The sequence below is a fragment of the Tubulanus polymorphus genome, chromosome 9, assembly GCF_964204645.1.
Source record: "Tubulanus polymorphus chromosome 9, tnTubPoly1.2, whole genome shotgun sequence".
NCBI classification, from domain to species: domain Eukaryota; kingdom Metazoa; phylum Nemertea; class Palaeonemertea; order Tubulaniformes; family Tubulanidae; genus Tubulanus; species Tubulanus polymorphus.
In genome coordinates this window covers 5,112,813-5,134,712 of record NC_134033.1, presented here as the reverse complement: position 1 = coordinate 5,134,712, position 21,900 = coordinate 5,112,813, and the positions used below count along the sequence as shown (strand labels likewise).

General features: G+C 38.3%; 2 protein-coding genes across 2 annotated transcripts; one reads left to right on the top strand and one right to left on the bottom strand.

Annotated features, from left to right (window-relative positions):
• Window positions 1–313: 313 nt before the first annotated feature.
• LOC141910908 (synaptic vesicular amine transporter-like) lies at window positions 314–4,288 on the bottom strand. Its single transcript, XM_074801792.1, has 2 exons — window positions 4,248–4,288; window positions 314–3,414 (listed from the first exon to the last, which is right to left on the bottom strand). Exon 2 carries the CDS (start codon window positions 3,412–3,414, stop codon window positions 1,996–1,998), a length of 1,419 nt encoding a protein of 472 aa, XP_074657893.1. The 5' UTR covers window positions 4,248–4,288; the 3' UTR covers window positions 314–1,995.
• Window positions 4,289–4,448: 160 nt separating this feature from the next.
• Window positions 4,449–12,045, top strand: LOC141911096 (gamma-glutamyl hydrolase-like). Its single transcript, XM_074802057.1, has 9 exons — window positions 4,449–4,527; window positions 5,474–5,586; window positions 6,361–6,475; window positions 7,708–7,758; window positions 8,096–8,183; window positions 9,625–9,763; window positions 10,493–10,693; window positions 10,911–11,048; window positions 11,708–12,045. Exons 2-9 carry the CDS (start codon window positions 5,517–5,519, stop codon window positions 11,884–11,886), a joined length of 981 nt encoding a protein of 326 aa, XP_074658158.1. The 5' UTR covers window positions 4,449–4,527; window positions 5,474–5,516; the 3' UTR covers window positions 11,887–12,045.
• Window positions 12,046–21,900: the final 9,855 nt, after the last annotated feature.

Below are 21,900 nucleotides of genomic sequence, written 5' to 3'. Positions count from 1 at the left end.
TTTGAGCCGGCTGACAACCTTTATCGAAGTAAGCGCTAAAATGCCTGTCCACTGGCCAATTAATACGATGACCCTAAATGAAATTGATCAAAAGCCAACCACAACAGACAACGCATTTATAGAAAGGAACTGATAACATAACAAATTGTATTGCAGTTTCCAAAATATTCAAGCCAGTTAGGAGAAACTTGTCATTTGTGTCATTGTTTATAGCCGTAACTGATAAGACGGGCCGAAAACATTTTTGTTGGACCAGTCCTTTTAAATATCCATAAAAATAACGATATCAAGACGTTCTTTTTGTGTGACCCTGACCTAATTGTTAGATCGTTTTATTTCGAAAATCGTTTTATTCTGAAAATATAGCAAAAGAATTAGCGAAATTTCGCTACATTAAGAGACATTATTTTTCCATTACAAAAAGTTACACTATTTCTCCCGCATTATTAATAAAAAAAAACTAGATGTAATTTTATGGTTGTTTTAAACATTTAAAATAACAGCAAAAACAAAACGATTTCGTTTTTAAAAGTCAATTTGTTAAGCACGGAAACAAAACTAGTGTCTGAGACTTTCCGAGAAACTGAGACATTCTGAGACGAATTCGTCATCCCGAGAACCGTTTGAAAAAAATGAAATTCTCGATTTGAAATTTCAAATCACAGGAGGACCAACAAGAAACGGGAAGAAAACTAGGGCCAATTATGCAGTCGTAACTTGTATTAGTCTAATGATCTTTTACCATATGACTTTTAATTCTAAGCCATTACTGGTCCGAACCATTCGACCAAGTATTGACTAAAATACCGATAGCAATCATGAACCGAGATGTTCTTCCATGAAACTACAGGCCCTTCCCCGGAATTTGAAGTTACAAGCAAGTAATATTTTCAATGTTAAAATTTTACTGAAAAATTCTAAAACAAACATTTTGCAATCTGCAAATCAACCTTATCTTGAAGATCTGTTATGAGTGTCATGTATACGTTTGATTGATAAAATAGATTAATCAAATTGTTTCCTTAACAATGTCGACCTGCTGCCACAGTTGTGAACCGAGTTCCACAATAGTGAGGAAGAAATGATTCTTTAGTTAAATCCCGGATCCATGTCTGATACCTTTCGATTCGATTGCTGGGGCCAGTTGCACAGTTATGGCTTAGATATAAAACCGATCTTAGTTCTACGACCAATCTAACAAGACCGGTGTAAGCTCATTTCGGTCAGACAAGTTTATAGATCTAAAAAACTTTTGGCCTTAAGTCAAGACTGCGAATCTGGGCCCCGGGTTGAAAACTTGGAAAATGAAATAGAGTTGAAGAACTTTACAATACCACGGGACCAATGCTAACGGGGCTTTATAGCAAACATGGCGTTATACAGAATAGAATTTCCAATTTATTTGGAAAATGCTGGCGTTAAGTTAGCAGCGGCAATGAAAACGTCATAACGAAATGACTCTAATTCTAAATTGTACAGTCGAATCTTAATCCAGAAGCCACAGATAGGATTAACTATTAAGTGAATTGACGAAGAGAAGTCGTTTAATGAGTTTTAATCCATCTTCTGAAACCGGCCAGGACCCCGTTCCGCAGTCAACTCACAACTGTGGAACTGGACCCAGAGGAGTTATAACAATAAAATATGAACTGATTTCAACTGTTGACACTAACTTACAACTGCGAAATTGGGTCATCAGTTTAAAGATTCGGCTCCGAGATAACTAATTGAGGACGAACCAAGTTCCACAGTTCCGAGTTAAGTTAACGCATTGAAAATGAACTAACTTTAATTCAGAGTTAACTCAAACTAACAACCGTGGAACTGGGTCCATGACCCTAAACTCTAATCAAAATATTTGGATGTATGAACATGAACTGATTTAACGTTTAACTCACTACTATGGAACTAGGTCGTCTTAAAAACATGATTACTATATCTAGGTTTTACAAGAGATTTCAGGTTTGAAGTAGAGTGTTACAACAAATGGGATCCTCATTCTGGCTCTACCAATTCGTCGACGTCCGAATCTTTATTGCCCTCCTCAGCGAATTTGAGAAATACGGCCAAACAAGCCGACAACAAAGACAAACCCGCGAACACCCTCAGACACCAAGTCGTAGTTAACACCTGTAAAAGGCCGATATTCATCAGTGGCCCTACGACGAAACCTAGATTCGTAATAGCGTTATAAATACCGAACGCCGAGCCTTGTCGGCTTGGGAAATTACGTTCGCAAACCAGCGCCAGTAAGGACGTAAGCGAGCACGCGTTGGCAGCGTAGCCGATCCGCATCGCCAGATCGGGACCCAGCAGGGCCCATATAGATGGCGGTAGTGTATAGGTAGACAGACCTACGACGAGTATGAGGTACCCCGCGACGGCGCACACCCAACGGCCGACCCAAATTCCGTACCAACCGACGAAATATTTCATGGCCGTTTGAAAAACTGCGCCGATCAATAGTATTACGCCGACCTGCCACATGGTGGCGCGCAAGTCTTGCAGCATCCAATCGGGCGTAACGGTCAAATACACGCCACCTATCGTGTACATCGTGAAGCACAGGATCAGTATTACAATCACGTGGGGATTGCGTAGAAATTCCGTCAAATTTTGTTTCGATTTCGTGGCGCATTTTGTCCGATCAGTCGTCGGTGATTTAACGGGCGGTCGCGCGACGAACCGTAAAATACCGTCCAAAATCGACAGCGCCCCTAGCGTCAAAAACGGCACGTCGCGCCCGAAGAAATAGTACGTCACGGCACCGAACGGGTAACCTAGAGCGACACCTGCCGACCAACCCATGTAACCGATACTGATGGCTTTCGTTCGCTCGTCGTCCGTTTTGAAAACGTACGTGACCAAAGCCAGCGACGAAACGACGCTCAAACTGGTGCCGACGCCCTCTATTATCCGCATCAAGGTCATCAGCAAGATCGTATCGACGTAAGTGAACCCGATAACGGACACGATGCTCATCACCGAACCGAGTAATAATGGGATTCGAAACCCGAACGAATCGACGAGTTTTCCGGTGAACAAATTCGTCAGCATTTCACTGAACGGTTTCGCTAGAAATATGTAGCTGGTTTTTTCTACAATTTTACCGCTACGATGCGCGCGCATTTCGCGGTGACCGTTGAATTCGAATTCGGCCGATCTTCCGGTCGTCGAGTTGACACCGCTTGCCAGAGCCGCTTGTTTTTCGAAGTCGACGAGTAGCGCCGGTAGAATCGGGATGACTACCGAAGTCACTAACGCGCCTAGAAATACGGAGTTGAAAGCGATGACTTTGACTAGAGCCGTCGAAGATAGGAAACGCGTTACGCGGCTTTCGTTCGCAGCTTCGTTACCAGATGGCGTGACAAGCGGTGGTTTTTCGTCCACTATCGAATCGTCGTTAGGCGTCATCTGCAATAGGAAGAAATACGTTTTAATCGATAACAGTTGAGATAAATTGAGAGTCAACTTAAACCCACACAACTGTGGAACTGGATTCAGAGTTTAATAAACCCACACAACTGTGGACCTGGATACAGAGTCCGATTAAATTCACATAACTGTGGAACTGGATTCAGAGTCAAATTAAACCCAATCAACTGTGGAACTGGATTCAGAGTTTAATAAACCCACACAACTGTGGACTGGATTCAGAGTCCAATTAAATTCACATAACTGTGGAACTGGATTCAGAGTCAAATTAAACCCAATCAACTGTGGAACTGGATTCAGAGTTTAATAAACCCACACAACTGTGGACTGGATTCAGAGTCCGATTAAATTCAAATAACTGTGGCAATGGATTCTGAGTCAAATTAAATCCAATCAACTGTGGAACTGTGTTTTGAGCTAAATTAAATCCACAAAACTGTGGAACTGTGTTTTGAGCTAAATTAAATCCACACAACTGTGGAACTGTTTTTTGAGCTAAATTAAATCCACACAACTGTGGAACTGGTTTCGGGGTTAAATTAAGCACACAGGATCCTTCCACAGTTGTGAGTTAGAGTTAACTCTGAGTTAAAATTAGTTCATTTTCAGTGAGTTAACTCAGAGTCAAATCTTAACTCGCAACTGTGGAACTGGGTCCAGAACTGTAAATCGAACTGTATGTAGTCGAACAGAAAGTATAGATATCATTCATCGTATCATTCATCGATTCTAAGGAGATGAATGCACGATTCCGCGATGCGAAGGCTTCATTTCATCTCGAGTTGCAGGATGCCCGAATTGTACTAACTTACGATTATATCCTGACCGCGGATTTTCCCCTGTTCTACGCGCAGCGAAGGCCCTCGTAATACTACGTATACTAGCATTATATAGTTTCGGACATGACAGAATCATCAAATCAGGCGTACAGCGAATTCATTCGACCACGCAGGACTTGGTCTTGCATAAATTCAAGGTAAGATCTTGTTATAAGCCAGTATAGTGCGTCGGATCTTCTCACGTACGGTCGGCCTACACCTACACACCAACGCACCTAGTCAGCCTGCACAAAACAGCAACAACCAACACTAAGTAAGTAATATTTATTTTCCCTTTCGGTTTTACCATTAAATATTATTTTTAATGAACATATCAATTCAATATAGGATCCTGAATCCAGTTGTGCGGTGACGGCTCAGATTAAGGACCAGTAGAAGACAAATCTAGTGATCTAGCTATCTAAAATGTTTTGGCTAGTTTAAACTCAGTTTGGTTCTACAGCCGATTTAACAACAAAGACCAGTCTAAATCCATCTCTGCTATAGCCAATCTAACAACTGAAGACCGATCTTAACTAATTTTAGGACAGTCGGTCCAACAACTTAAGACCAGTCTAAGCTCATCTTAGTCCTACAACCAAAATTCTAACATCTCAATACCGGTTAAGCTCATTCTTGTTCTACAATAGTCAATCTATCATCCTAAGACCGGTCTAAGCTCATTTTCTATAGCCACTCTAACAACTTAAGATCATTCTAAGTAGTTCTACAGCCAATCTGACAAGTTAAAGCCGGTATCAAGACTTAAGACCACTTTCGGATTTAAGCCACGACTGTGAATCGGCTCTGTTCTACGTGTAATGGAATATAGTTTTGTCTCTTCAAACGTCTCCTGACAGACGGGAGCAGAAATTGAATTCACTTTTCAAATAATTTGAAAGGGTTTTTCGCTCCCACCACTGCTGTGTTACAAAAACGACTTTCAGATATTTCAAAGTACATTTTGTTGTTTAAAGATTTCCCAGAAATAATTTCCTCGGCATAAATTCATAGATCCTAATTAAAAAGGCGTGAATAAATATGTGCTGTTTCGATAAAGGCCGGCCTTCACAAGCTATGGAAACGAAAATTTGTTATATCTTTTCCATGCACGAAATTGCCCTTGGCTTGATTTGGACCCAGGCCTTGGCGATTCCCGATAGGCCTAACATGCGTTGAAAATAGAACGTGGCTTTAACAAATTTATCTTTATTTTTTAGCTACGTATCGCCCCAGTTTGTCCTCACATTCGAAGCGGACGGTATGAGTGACCTAGTTAACGCCGACTTAATCGTGAACGAGAGGGGAAAACCCAGAAAACGCCCGGTGATTGGTGAGTAGAGAGCGGTCGTGTTTCTGAAATAGAAATCTTTGATGATCAATTTTTGATGGAAAAATCAATAAAAAGTGATAATAATAAGTGATGGAATAATGATTGTGAATGAATAGCATGCAGAGATTTACATGACACTATTAACAAATTTTAAGAGATTAAAAGCAAAATTTGTTCATAAAAAAATTCTAAATCAGAGACATTTCGAACTCTCCATAGAGATTATCGTCACACCTGACTCATCTCTAATCAACAGATGGTCCAGAAATATTTGTTGAAATCTAAACCTATTCTAGCTACATTTCAGGGCATCTGGCAACACTGCGAAACTATATAACCTGTATTAGTAAAATGTATTAGATTAAAAAATGGGACCGAGTGCGCAGCTACACGCGCTGCTTAGATGATGTCATTATTAGCCGATCAGAAATCCCGTTTTAGTTTAGTCCGGGTTTACCAATTTATAGTTCTTCCGTGAAATTTACCTCAGCGATTATACAACGAGCAATCTGATTGGTGCCGCAAGTTTTCGCGCGTCAAAGCTGCGCATGTACCCGCGCATGTACCTGCGCACTCGATCTAGTATGGCAGGGGTTCGTTCCGCGGCTGAGTGAAGCGATGCAATCAGGTTCGAATCCCTGCCGAGGGAGGAGGATGAGTGAAAGAAGGGCTCTCGGACACTGTTAAGGTCGGTGCACCCCGCACCCCTCTATATCTGCCCATGATCAGAGTGTAGCTTACCTCTACACGATGCGTGTTGATTTTTGTTTCTAGGAATTCTGGCTCAATACGTGTTCGACGAAACGGAAAAGCTGAACGGCGAACAAGCGGTGTACGATCACGTGGTACGATTCGCGCAGATGGGCGGCTCCTTGGTTACACCGATATGGTAGGTAGCGGACAAAAAAGTCGTCGAACAAAAAGAAGCGATTCAAATTGTCTAGCTGCTCAAGGAAATCTATTTTTAGAAACGATGGTTTTTCGAATCGCCTGCGCTTATGATGATATTACTAGAATATGTATTGAAGATTGTTTACCTAGGTCTTATTTGGAAAAGATTCATCTTTTTTAAACAACGCTTGAGTACAATTTACCGCACTCAAACGCGGTGAACGATCAATAAGATAAAAAACCCACTTTTAACAAATAAAAAGAATTCCAAAAAAGATAATTTATTTATTCAAACAATCTGAAATATAGAATACACGACGTTTCGATCTATGTGACTATGATCTCTAGGGTCAGATTGAAATGTCGTGTATTTTATATTTTAGATTGTTTGAATAAATAAATTCTCTATTTTGAAATTCTCTCAATTTGTACAAAGTGGGTTTTTATCTTATTAACGCTTAAAATAATTCTACGTACAATATCTTCGAAGTGTTTTTCGCCCTGATTAAATCTATCATGTATAGTCCAGTCGCCTTGATTAGTCCGCTGACTCCCGAAGACCAAGATGCCCAATCCACACGACGACAGACGAACGCGGAAACACGTCCGTTACAAAAAAAATGTTAGATCCCGGAAACATTGTTTCCCGAAACCATGTTTTTCGTTACCGCGCACACGACACAGGGAAACGCGAGGAAACACGTTTTCCGTGCGTCGTGCGCGTTGCTATCGTGGCTGCTGAGAATAGTAATTGACAAAATTGTAAATTTTAAAAAACCGAAATTGTTTTCATTCATGAAAATTTTAATGAAATTTATGTTTCGCAGTAGAATTATTTCAAATGAATATTTCGAAATCGATAACTTGTCATGACGAAATTAGGTATATACTAATTTTTAGGTACTAATCAATACATTTTGAACGCGGTTTCCTTTTTTTCATAGCGCAATAATTTTCACTTACGAATATTTTTATGCTAATTTATTTTCTTTATGGCGACATTTTTTTGTCGAGTGATTTTGTATGGCTTTTTATCAGCCACCGTTCGTTGGGATAAACCATGGTAATATAACGGTCAACAAAAACCTTTTGTCTCTCCCCCCTCGTTACGAAGATCGCACATGAAACGGTCAATTCATCCTTCCTTGCCTTGGTGGCACAATTTTCTAGGCGCTTTTGAGGGTTTCATTTTTTCGGATGAGACGTCAATTTTAGTTTATTTTCTTGCAGGGTCGACGAACCGGACGAATATTACGAAGAGCTCGTGCTACAAATCAACGGGTAATTCCTATTTCTTTTTGTCACAAAATTACCATTCAAACAATGAACCGCAACTCCAGCTATCCCACCAGGTGGCGTGGCGAGCAGTAGATCGTCCGTTGTCAAAATTAGTACATTTTCAATGAAGTTTGAACTGATCTTCAAGTCCCGAAACCATCCATCCACTAAAACTGATTAGTTAAAAAACATCGACCATGAGATAAACCTCAATGAGCATTAGACGTTCGGACCAAATCCCACTTGAAAAATGGAATTATGGCGCAGCTATTTCAATATAACGATTATTGTGGGTAAATAACTTGTTTCTGTGTATTGATATATATATATATATATATAGGTTAATACTGCCCGGTGCTCTGACTAACGATCCGTTGAATTCTGGATACGCTAAAGCCGCTCACAGACTGATCAAACTAGCTATTCAGGTACGTATTCGACATTCCAGTAGCGGATTTTATCAAATTGACTTCGACTTGATTTTGATCGAGACATTCCATCGTATTTTAATCGTTCAATCTCATAATTCAGTTCATTCTGAAGTCTCTGAACAACCATCTTCAAAATATTCACCGATATCTAGTGACATGATATTCCACATACATTTTGTTTATGAGAATGTGAAATCGAATGACTTATTATGTCATCTAATTAAGCCAACTGGTGGCCATCTTCGATTTTGAAATCATACATTTACATGGTCATCAACACAAAAAACAACATTTTCAATAGAGAGCTATGACTATTGATTCTGAAATTGAACATTTATTACATTGGTCATCAACTCAAAAATGTTTCCAGATAGAGCTTTTATAGTGACAATATGACTATATCAGCTTGCATCACCTATGGTATCATATGACCAAGCAAGGTCACAGATATCCTCCGAGATAGCCGACTGTGACTTCACTTAACACCTGACCAAGTAAGCTAAGATTAATTTGCTTCTTGTCGAGAGTGTCCGGATAGAATGTCCAATGTATGGTGTTTGTAGTTCATTTTCAATTAGAAATGTCGCAGGTGAAGCTCTGAACACAATGTGAAGTGTAGACGATCAGTTTTTGAGAGTGCGCTGATAAAATGTCTGATATCTGGTGTTTGAAGTTCATTTTCAATTAACAATATCTCAGGTGAAGTTCTGAACACAATGAGTATTATAGATGATTAGTTTTTGAAAGTGTGCCGATAAATTGTCTTATGTATGGTTTTTGTAGTTCATTTTTGAATGAAATGTCTCGGGTGAAGTTCTGAATGTGAAGTGTGGATGATCAGTTTTTGTTAGTGAACTGATGAAATGTCGTCGAATATCTGGTGTTTGTAGTCCATTTTCAAGGAAAATGTCTCAGGTGAAGTTCTGAACACATGTGAAGTGTGGACGATCAGTTTATGAAAGCGCGCTGATAAAGTATCTAAAGTCTGGTGTTTGTAGTTCATTTTCACTTAGAAATGTCTCGGGCGAAGAGCTTAACACGGAGATCTCTCGATGACAAAAATAAGGAGAATAGCGAAAAAAAATCTATGAGGGCTGCAGGATCCAGGCTGTAGATTGTATACCTAGTATTTTGACTCGTCTGGGCAAAACTGGGTCGCAGCATTCGTTTGGCATCGTGCTACGGAGGCGTCCTGGGGATATAATCATTTTTCTAAATTTTTTGCCTTTTGAAGAATCATAAATTCTAAAGCCTTTACTCTGGGGATTAGGAGGCTTACATCTAGATCTTATGTGACTCTTTTTCCAGTTACAACAATGACTAGTTATCATCGGGTCCCTAATATGTGTGTTGTATATTTCAGAAGATTTACTATAAGTGCGACTTTTTTCAGTTTGACTAATTCATTCAGTCTCTCTGTAGGTGTTGTATATTTCAGTTGAACGATGGCGGGACGTATTTCCCGATATTTGGTTTGTGCGCCGGATTTCAGACGTTCACCGCTTACGTCACCGGTCAGAATCTACTAACTCGAGTCGACGCGTATCAGATGAACAGAAAACTGGAATTATCAACGGGTAGAAAAAGAACACCGGAAATATTCATTTAGCTCCCTGTTACACTTTGCATGTTGTTAATAGTTCAAAAGTAAATCGTATGGTACAATCTAATTCATAACTGTTGGATTGGCCGCAAAACTACTATTTCTTAATAACAATTAACATTAAGCTCGATAGAAAATGACCATCATTTAATTAGAGTTCCATCTTCCTGATTCAAGATCCTCGGCGGGGATTCGAACCTGATAGAATCAAGATCCTTCCGCATTATAGTCATGGCCCAAAAATCGAAATTAATGTCGAATCTTTCGATTTACGCGTTTTGAATCGGCGACTTCTTGAATTTTTCGATTTTCTTTTTAATTCCGCATATTTTCAAGAGATCGAATTTTGAATCTAACGTATTTTTTAGGAATGAAATTTTCAAAAATAACCATATCTAAGAGTAGCCACCGTAGAAGCCAAAATGTCTAAAATGCTATCAAAAACTATCGATTCTTAGAACTTCAAGAGATGAAATTTATGAATTTAACGTATTTTTAGAGATGCAATTTTTTAAATCAACGTATTTTCTAGAGATAGGCATTTGAAATTAACGTAGTTTTAGAGATGGAATTTCTGCAATTAACCTATTTTTTAGAGATGGAAATTTTGAAATTAACGTATATTTTAGAGATTGGATTTTATAAATGAAGGTATTTTTTAGGGATGGAATTTTTGAATGTAACGTATTTTTTTTTCGCACAGATATATCGTCGAGTCGTCTGTTGAGCTGCTTGACTAACGACGCTTTGAATATAATGGTCAGCGAGACGACCATGTTTCACTTGCATTATTACGGAGTTCGCCTGAAGGACTTCAACAGCGACTCGCGCCTGACCGATTTCTTCCACGTCATTTCGTCGACGATCGACAACTCCGGGGAGGTCATCGTTTCAACCGTAGAAGGTAAAATCAATCTGTTAATTAAGAATTAATTATCAATAATTAATTGCAATTTATTTAGAATAATTGAGCTGCCGTGCGTATTATCAATCATACCATGCATTTTTGAGATGTAAATATTGAGTTGAATTTTGAGATTCCGAAATTAATGTCTTAAATTCTACTCGGAATTGCTCCTGACTAATTCCGATCTTGTTTATTACTGTTCTTTTTCGGGCAGCTAAAAACTACCCGTTTTACGCGACACAGTGGCATTCTGATAAATACAGTTTCTGGTCTAGTTCGAGATTCCCGATGCCTTGGACGCCGAAATACAACTGTATCGGTCAACAGTTCGCTAATTTCCTGACACTTGAAGGTGAAGCTCGTATAGATTTTATTTCAAAAAGTCTGAAAACTATCTATTCATTATCCATTCATCATTCATGAAATACAAATTATTGCCATTCCCAATTTCAATTTATTTAAAATCATTCATACCTTGCGTTTTTTATGAAACGTATGTCGAGTGAGGCGTATATCGAGGTCTGTAAGGGAGCATTAGAGCGTGCTGATGCAGTATAAACAGCCAGATTTGACTAGTTCGCCATCTAGTGGAAATAGGGTTGATAGGTGGGGAGCTGACGTAACGCAGGGAACTATCGTATCGCATCGTCTGCTAAGGAATGAACAAGATATCATAATATTCAACTTCAGAAATATTCAGTTGTTCCTATATATTACAGTAACACATTTCACAACTGTCATAATACAACCTTGTGATCATTATCATTGGAAATCTTCGCCCAGTTATGAGTAGTCGGATTATGTACATTCTAACGAGGTTAACAACCGACATTTGAATTATGTGCCGAATTGGGACGTCGATTTTACTTTTTCGGGGAGTACATCTCTATATGATAAACTGGTGACATGACTTTTCGACTCGACGTTGATATGAAATTGAATCAACGTATTCGACTGCCAAATGACGTATCTAGCTTCTGTAATATCAGCACCGCGTCATTCTTATTTCAGCTTTGAAAAACGATCAGCACTTCAACTCGGAGGCCGACGAGACGAGTCACCTGATCGACAACCCAGTCAGCTCTAAAACAGTATTCCTGCCGTTCAGAGAAACAGGACACTACAAGCCGTCCACGACCAACGAGTCCTTGGTTCGAACCCGTAACGAAACAATGACGCGTAGTAGCTAACCGGGCCATCAAATATGCATTTTTCGGTCATTTTCGTATAAACCGATAAACTGCGCTCGACTGAACTAAAACTGAATTAAAACTAGAATATATCAAAAGATTTGTGGTTAGTTAATGTGTTGTTAATGTTGTTTTCGTTGGAAATAAAAAGATTGTTATCCAAAAAAGCAAACAGAAGTTTGTTCAATATTTTTTCGTACGAAAAAGCAATCGTTGTAAATCATTACCAGTCAATAAAGGTTAAGAAGATTGGGTCATTTTCCGAGAAGCATTTATTTAGCCAAACGATTAGGTTTAATGATGAAAAATACACTTGCTCCGACCGGTATGATTGAACCGATTTGGTTTGGTTTGCAGATGTGACTACAGATACTATTTGAGAGTAGCTTCTACTATTTTAAAGAGCTTCTCCAAAAATATTAAAGAAACTTCCAAAATCTGGTTCAATTTGTCTTCAAATAAACTATTTTCGAATTCAAACAAGGTAGGTTTTTTTCTATTTCCAGGCTCGAATAAAACTCCTATTTGAGAGTAGTTTGTATTTTCAACTACTCAAAATAAGAATAAATTCTAGTTCATTTTCAATTAAACTACGGTACTTTTTTAATGTCAATTAGTTATTCTCATTTTATGTGAAAACTACTAAGAGTAGAAATAGCAGGTGGTCTGATCTGGTATATTTCTTGAGTGGGATAAACAGTAACTACTGCGGTAAAGTCGCCTTGACATGTTTACTTTACATAGTCTTTGCTTGAATTCAATTTCATTTCAAACGAACATTAAATCGATTCGAGAAATTTGAATCGTAACGTTTTGGATTAAGGAAACGTTTCAATGAATCGGATTCGTACGTCAGTAATTAAATACTGAACACAGATGTAACTTTATATTGTTTATTTACTGGATGTCGTCAATCCTAGTCGTCTTTTATTGCGTTCACGAATAGATTTCATATCGATAGTTAGTATTGTATAAAGAAGCGGATTCAGAGACGAGTTGATCGGTAAAAATAGAACGGCCAGCCAAGCGGCCACCTGGTTCGGTATCTCGACCGAAAATACTGCGCAAAACTGAACGATTATTATCGGTAGCCAGCAAAATAGATTACAAAGATTGATTACTAAACTCCTTCGAGCTAAAACCAGTTCGGTAGAATCGGCTCTACCCGAGCCCGTCCAACTTCCAGATACGAGTCTATACATCTGAGCGTACGTCGTCATTATCGTAGCCAATATGGCCGCATTAAATAAGGCAAAAATAGTGAATGAATAGTGCCAGCCATTGACGTCGATCGTCAGTAAATTCATAGGAAAACAAACTCCGGATGTACCGTAAAATTGTCTCCGAAGTAAGACGATGATGACAGCGGTAGAATAGAAACTGTGCTTATAACGAGCAAACACCGATAACGTATTTCGGAGTTATAATCGGGCTTCTAGAAAACGGGTTGACGATATTTGAATATCTCTGACGCGCTAGAAATAAAAGAAGAGTCAAGGAATCTTCGTACGAAACGGTGACAATAACCCCGGAGAGACGGCATAATTAACTATCCGTCCAGGTTTCAGAATTCAGATGATAAACACATTTGAAGACGTGGTCAGCTCCTGTGATCAAAAACAAATAGACCGAAAAATCACAGAAAATCACAACCGGCAATATTTATGATGAGGATGTCTGAAGATTTGTTACGTGTTCCCGAGGATTCCATCTGCAAAGCTTGGACGCGAAATATAATAACGATACTGTTAGTGAGAAAACTGAAAGATTCAGTCATCCAGATGATGGCTCTCAGTACAGTGTTACCCATCAGGTCAAAAATTGATCAGCTTCGGGAAGACATCGGTCAACATTCGGTGCCATGCAGCAAAATTTGTAAGCATCCGAAGCGAGGTATTTCAATGATGTAAGATCGCCAAGAACGTTTCTTTTTACAAATATTACTTCGGAATTGTAGACGAGGTCAAGAATTTCGAGTCCAACTAATCCAGAAAAAGCATAGCTGGAAATATAATGGAATCTGTTATTGCTGTTATCTAACGACTGTAATGCGGATAAACCTTTAGATACATTTTCGCCAAGAACCGATATAGAAAGTCGAGTGAAGATCGAGAACAGTGAGTGATGTCAGACCTCGGAAACTACAACCGTCTTCTAAATGTTGCAGCGGATTTCCCATAAGAAATAGTTCTTTTAAACCGATCAAACCTGCGAATGTATTAGCAGATAATGATGTAATATTTGTGTGAGTCAGGTCTAATGTATATAGATTGTTTAGATTAGAAAACGCGTTGGGCACGATGTAAAAACAAATTGTTACACGAAATATCGAGAAAACGAAGGTAAATGAAAGAGTTGAACGTCGACTCGTTAAATACGACTCGATTATTTGACAAAATCAAAACCCAGTTGATTCTGTAAAATGACCAGTAATATCTGATAAAAGAGCACTTGCATAATCGATGAAATGACCCCGGCAATTACAACGACCAGGACACGTGACCTTACAGTATGACTCGTCATCTGAGTTATGTTTACAATTTACGACACCGTCGCAAACTTCAGATTGCGGAATACATGGATTTTCCTGGCCATATTTAAACATTCCCGGACACGACCAAGTCTCGTAGTTTCGTTCATCTTCTGAATTAGGACAATCGGATCGACCGTCACAAACGTGCCTGATTGGTATACAGGAACATGCCGGACATTTAACATAACCAGCCGCGCATTCGAAGTCATTACACGAGAGTATATGTTCAAGATTTCTACATACCGGGAAACCATTCGGTATGCTTTCTAAAATACACCTTTCGTGTCGGGAATAACAGTGAGGAGAATTGAGCGAACATCTTTGTTTATCCGATTCCTTACACAGATCTGTGAAATGCGACGTACCGTGATTGTCATAATTACAGTAAACCTCGGGATTCACTGTCATATTAGTGACCAATTTATCTTCTTCGAGACTTCCACTACAATCTATCATGAAGACTTTTAGGACATATATTATTGGGCTTTCATGAATTATACCGACAAAGCTTCCGGAACATATTAGTAGGGTTCAGTTATCAGCGGTTAAACAATATCAACAAGTATTGCACGGAAGCTGGAGTTCATGGCCAGTATTGCAGTACCAGACAACCTGCGTGGATATGTACATACATGAACATAAATAGAAATTATATAAATAAACAAGTCTGGAAGTGACGTATGTGTCTACGTAGACCTAATCGTAAACCTAATATGGTGCGGCCATGGACTCTGTTGAGTGCAAAAAATATATTTATAGAAAATTGTGACGTGTGCAGATACGTCATCGCCCATACATGGATGGGAGGAATGTTGTAACGTATGAATACGTCAAAAGCCATGAATTCCAAGCTATGTGTGGAAGAGGACCTTCACACGCTACAAAAGAGAAAGTTACATAAATAGGGATGTTTTAGTTAGCACGACAGTTCCGGGGAATGATCTTGTATACATCTGGTAAGAGAAAATAAACGAAAGATAACTTTAGAAATTGTTAAGTTATATCTGGGAGCTGTGTAAGTCAAGACCAAGGACTGAGATCCGACCTAAGAGAGTGTCCCTCGCAACATCGTCGAGAGGAATTATTACCACAACGCTAGTTGGAGAACCCAACCCGGATCCATAACACTGGTAGATATACGCGACCATAACATAGGTGGAGAATCCATACCACAACAGTACCCCTCCTCGATCATCGCCATTCGTACCTCCACACTCATCCAGACCAGCCGGTAATAAATGCACAATACATATATCTAAATTCACGAGTGGTCATTTCTATATTTTACGGACAATGATTTTACGGACAACACATATCTGAGCTAGTTACCCATGTATCCTATACCTCAAAATATTCTGCGTCTCTATAAAACACTTCGTTTTGTAGCGAGTATGGACCTGTTCGCTATTGACTTTTCAGGGAACCAACACAAACCAAGTAAGACGACGATGACAGCGGTAAAATAGAAACTGTGCTTATAACGAGCCAACAATTGCAGCAAATACCGATAACGTATTTCGGAGTTATAATTAGTCTTCTAGAAAACGGGTTGACGATGTTGAATAAAGTTACATTGTATAACACAATTAAACTGATCGTTTGTGCTGAAATCAGCTTTTTGTCTGTCCGGCGCGCGTCCAATTCTAACCCGTCCAATATAAACACAGCTCTCAATGAGCGTGTCGCGCAACGAAATCGATAAAATCACGAATTTGAAAAAAAAAACAATTTCACGAAACTATAAACAACACTGATAATATTTCGATGGCGCGTGTTCTCACCTCTTCTTTTATCAGTTCTTCGTTCCGAGGTAAGCGTCATCCGAGATAAAGTTCGTAAAATAAATCTGAAAATGATTTTTGTTAGGATTCGGGGTTTACTGTATATCTGAAATGAACAGATTCCGATACAGATTCAATGACCTTCAGTAGAAAATGAGAAAAGTCACGTGAAATGTGTCAAATGCCCACGTGACGCGCGGGTCGCATCGAAGCTGGTTTCAGCCTGTTTAGAATATGCATATTTCGTACCAATTAGCCAATCATCGTCGAGTATGACTAATTATGCGTTCTATCAAAGATGGTAATGTTTTGTGAGCGCGACCTGGTGTTAGCGGCATTATCAAATTTGATTATTGAATTTTCAAATCAAATCAACTGCTATTAGATATTGCTAGTGTCTGATTCATACTATAAGTTGATACATACTTCATGCAGTTCAGAATGGATTGATATCTTCACTAGAGTCACCGCGCAGTTTATAGAGCGGAGATGGATTATGACCAGTGACCCCGATAGTTAGATAATATGAAACATGAAGCTCCATTGTATTCGACAATAATTGTCGTTCGCACAGATTATTACATTTGGGTGTCCGTGTATGTTTACACCTAGAGGTTATCGCGATAGTATATGGTTTGCCAGTCTGGACAGAGGTGCTCAAACTGTCTCTCGTAAAAAGTAGACACCTCTTGTGAACATGTATGGAATGGTGCTTAAACGAATTTAAAATAGACTGCTCTCAAAAACTTAGCGGTTACTGGAAATTAAATGAAATTTGAATTGTCTTCTTGTTCAGGATTTAGTTGGAATGGAATCGCGCTCAAACTAATTACGGGATTTATATAAACTGTGCTAAAAACTGTTAAAACACAAGGAATCAAATTGTCTCAAGGATTATCATTGGATTCATACATTACGTACATACACAGGATTGGATAAACTGTAAGTTAGAAAAACGATAACAGCTGAAATTATGTTTTATAGGTTTAGTTAGTTTTAAGGAACTTACTCGGTGAGTTAGTAAGTTATAGGAGTGCATGAATATTAATACAATCTTAAATCAAATGCGTTAATTAATAAATAGGGTTCTATTTGCGTCACGGTCCTGTGGGTCTCTGGGTCTACAGATAGAAAATGCAGTTTGTTTATTACTTATGCCTAATATCTTTATTTCAGGATCCTGTATTTCATGCTTCTTTTCTTCCAGGGTTTCTCTCTATTTTCAGGTTTTTTTCCTTCTTTTTTCAGAATTTCCGTTTTTTCAAATTTATTGTTTGATAAGACAACGCCTTTTATGTTAATATTTTACTTGAAATAAACATGAAAATTTCAGGGTCATCGCTGAGACAAGACCCAAGAAGACTAGGCCACAGAGTACGTGTCTTCACCCCCAGCACACAACAGAGTGGCCCGATTCAGGTACGGCCTGTATGTTCTACTTCAGTGAGAAGAACAAGACCCCCTAGTCACAGAAGATTGAACCTGAAGTTGAATGATGATGACAGAGTGACTGAAGAATTCCGGTGTGACCTGTATAGCATGTCTCTGTATTTCAGTATCCCCCTCCTTACTCCAAAACCCTAGCCTAAATGGGTAGGCCGAATATATCGGTTTGGTTAGAATATTTAGTTGACAGGTCTTTGAATTAGAATATAATTTCAGCTGTTGTTATCACATTTGTAATTTCGATAGGAACTTTTTAACAGTAAAAGTTGCATTCATTCACAATTGAACTGTATTGGAAATGTTTGACAGTTTGTGAGTTAAGTGTGATTTGAGTAAGATGAAGAGTTGAACAGTTGAACTCTACTTCTTATGAAATACAAATGACATTTACTTACGTACAACTGGTTTCAGGTTCAGACAGCACCCACTACGCCCCATCTCACCCGGCCCGGCCCTATTCCTGTGGTACCTGGGTTTCTGTTTTTTTGGTTGAATTAATTCATTGATATTTCAGCTGATTTTGGGCACACGATGTTTGTTTTGCTGTCACTATATCTCGGGTATATTTTTAAAAGACAGGTTTTTTAATTGATTATTCAATTCACTCGTTTCTTGTTATTTTGAGGTCTCCTCTCAATTTTGTATAATCTCGTAATGGGAGCGGTTGTTTTCTTACCAGTGAACGTCAGTGTTTTATTGCAAACATAGAAATTCATAACATGAAACAGAATTAGATTCAACATTTTATTACAATTATTCTAATGTAGAATATAAATGTTGGATGTAGCTACGAACTTTTCAAGTCATCATTTTGAAGCCATTTCGCGCTGTTTTATTTTTGCCATGGCGACTCTAGGTAGGTCTATGTCTATTGTAATATCGCGGAGCCAGTTCCTCCAATTTCACAACCCTCTCGTTGTCAATAAGATCGAATTAATGAATTAAAAAGTTTTAAAATTCACTGTTGAAGTCGTTATGTGACGATCAACTCAACCAAATGACGACTTCAAATGATTTGAATTAGAAATAGGCCTACAAATTGGGACTCAGAAATAGAGATTACTTCTTCAATGAAAATATGACGACTTATCCAAATGAAATGACTTAACACGAGTTTGAACTATGATTTACTTCACTTCTTTCAAGTTTGAAGAGTTCACATGCTACTCATTGCTTCCTCGTAAGATGGCGGATGATCATAGGTTATAGGATAGATATTCCCCCCCGCTAGGAGGTGCTGTTGGTAAGACACGGTACTAGGGGGTTAATGATCCGTTGTGAGGTCCAGTGAATCTGAGCGCTAATTCTCTCCTCATAAACACGTGATCCGCCACGGGAACGTTGTTCGTAAGCGTTGCGCATGCGTGTGGCGTTCTTCCGTTCGACACACGAAATAATTTGATAATTATCAACAAAAAACAACAGCCGAGAATTAGAAAGTGCGAGATTAATTTCAGTTTCTCCTGCGTTGAGTTTATAATATAAAGAAGATGATGATTTAAAGTAAAATGTGTCAAATGTCATTGTCTATTGTTCTCGTACAATAAGAAACAAATGTCTACGTTACGCGCGCGCGGGTCACATCAAAACCGCCATCATCCAGTTTCACTATCGATTATGCTAATGTTGTACTATTTTATCCAATCGCCGATAAGTATGACCGATTATGCATCCAATCACTGATAATTAGTGGGTTTCAATCTTACTATCGATACTGCACTGTCCGATATCATTATATAAAATCTTTGAGTCAAAGATTTGACAGTTTGAAGTAATTTGTTGTGATAATATCCACACGTGATCTCCCATGCGTTAGTATCGACAGGAATAGCAGCTCGTTTATCTAATGACATCAGACATACGCAATCAGCTACCTGTTTAGCAACACTAATCTGACAGCTAAGCTCTAAAATAGATATTGAAAAATGGGTATCAAAATAATCGACTATAAAGTTTTATAAATCAATATGTTTGTGTTTTTTTTTTATTAACTAAAATATTGTCTGAACCTATTGGAGTATTAACATGTTCATGCAAGCTGTTACCTTCCTGGCAGGTATGACCAGTCAAGGGTATCGCAAACAAGCGAACTTGTCATTTCTTGAGATCGACAATCTGTCGTTCTGAGTAATTATTTATAATTTATAACAATGTGTAATTAACAAGTTTGTACCAACAATTAGCAGGTTTGGCATTGGTTACCACCAACAAGGGTGATCCAAACCTTAGTTACCGTGGGCAAAGTCACGGAACAGACCAATCAGGGTTATGGTATTTTTGAGGTATAAATAGTGGACGAAGGGCAGCTGAGGTCACTTTATGATGAACCTCGCTTTAAGGAATAAATCTGTGTATATTTTAATCGTCTGCTCTTCGTCAAATTACAGGTATGTGTAATAAGTTTTATAATATTTTATTAAGTCATATTCTATGGAAATATTGACTAGGCCTAGGATGTACTTTATTTAATAATATTACTTATTAAGTATGGCCGAATACATGGTGTTTTAATATAATAGTTGAAATAATATTAATCAATTATACTAGAGCAATAGTATGTGTTTAAATAGGTTAGATGTTCTTGAGCAGTTATGTTCTATTTTAATTAACTTGGCCGCCATTTTTGGCAAGTAATCAATGAGAATTACGGCCAGAATATGCTCGATATCAGAGAACATTAGTTTCGTATTTAAGTATTATGAAATAAGTCGACAGTATACTAATCATTAAGATAAACACGTTTTATATTTAATCTGTATCATTTATACTCATATATCATCACATATCTATTAATGTCACTTTATGATGAACCTCGCTTTAAGGAATAAATCTGTGTATATTTTAATCGTCTGCTCTTCGTCAAATTACAGGGTCTTGCGTTTGTAGTTGTCTTAGCTAGAACTACCGAAAGTTACTGAGGAATACATCTATCCAAACTTTCTATTATTAAACCTGTACACTATTGAGAATCTTAAACATGAAATTTTAGAGAATATTTCAAAACTGATTTAAAAACTTTATTTCATGCTTGCGTTCGAGAACTAGGTGGTAAGTTAGAACGACAATGAGTTGAATTCCGGAGCAGTTGGAGCAATGAATCGTTGTCCCATGAGTTGGAGTGAGGAAATTTGTTTACATTATGTCATACGAGACACACGGTTCCGTGTCAAGCAATGACGTGGGTACATGATTACCAGAGGTAATAGGGCAATAAGCTACGTGGCGAGCTAATTGGAGATTTGATATGTCGGTCTAATAATTCTATCAGATTTTGCCATCGTCAATGGTCCAGTCCAAGAAGTAAAGAAGACGGGATAGGAAATTGACTGCAGAATACGAGTGGTTTTGTGACTCGATGCTTTGAAACTAATGGAAGAATAAGACTACTACTATAGTCAGCAGGTGAAAGTCACAGTTGAGGGGTAATATATGTCGGTATAAGTTTTTAGTTTTTTTCAGTCACTAGATTTCCTTTCAATGAAAACAGTGCTTTTAATTGAACTTGAAATCGACGCCGCGAAGCGCAATAGATTACGAAATTACTAGACGCCACGATCATTCTGACTATATTTTGAATTTGGTTCAACATTGTTGATATTGAACCTTTTGAAATTTTCCCATTTAGAGTTGAAATAAGATTCATTACTGCTGCTCTTAGACTAAATGCCTTCTTCAGTAAGTAGAAACATGAAATAAAAACTAACGCCAGAGTTAGACTACGGTCGCTGCTGCTGCAGCTAGAATTTTGATTATTTGTAGACATGCTTTTTCTTGCTTCACCAGCGCTTCGTAACGTTAAGATCAATCTGATAGTAATTAGAATCACTATCGCTGTCGGGATGATAGTAAATATTGGAGCCCGGACAAATACACCGTATAATTTCAGATATTTATTTTTACCAAATGGCGTCAACTTCTGAGTCCATCGCTCGTGCCCAGTGCACGGGTTAATGGACCTACGAGCATAATATTTGAAATAATTTCTCGACTCATCAACAAAGGTAACTGCCACCACGAAAATGATGTAGGCATAACTTCTCGTAAATGTGATGATTCTTACAGCTTTCAGGGGCCAACAAACTACGATGTATCTGTCAATAGCTATTAGTAGAGTAATTAGATCACTGATACACGAAAACAAAAGTCGAATGTGTTGAGTGTATGAATACATGCGCTTCATAACTTGGTTGATTTCGGCTGTCATATCCAGTATGAGTGTGTGATTGTAGAGCCGATATTGAAAGTCAAATACAA

What these genes read in the sequence shown, in the direction of transcription:
- LOC141910908 (XM_074801792.1), bottom strand. Translation starts at nt 3,414, where the DNA reads ATGACGCCTAACGACGATTCGATAGTGGACGAAAAACCACCGCTTGTC.
- LOC141911096 (XM_074802057.1), top strand. Translation starts at nt 5,517, where the DNA reads ATGAGTGACCTAGTTAACGCCGACTTAATCGTGAACGAGAGGGGAAAA. An exon ending in CAGAAAACGCCCGGTGATTG is followed by an intron (nt 5,587 to 6,360) that starts GTGAGTAGAGAG and finishes TTTTGTTTCTAG; the next exon opens with GAATTCTGGCTCAATACGTG. An exon ending in AAAACTGGAATTATCAACGG is followed by an intron (nt 9,764 to 10,492) that starts GTAGAAAAAGAA and finishes TTTTTCGCACAG; the next exon opens with ATATATCGTCGAGTCGTCTG.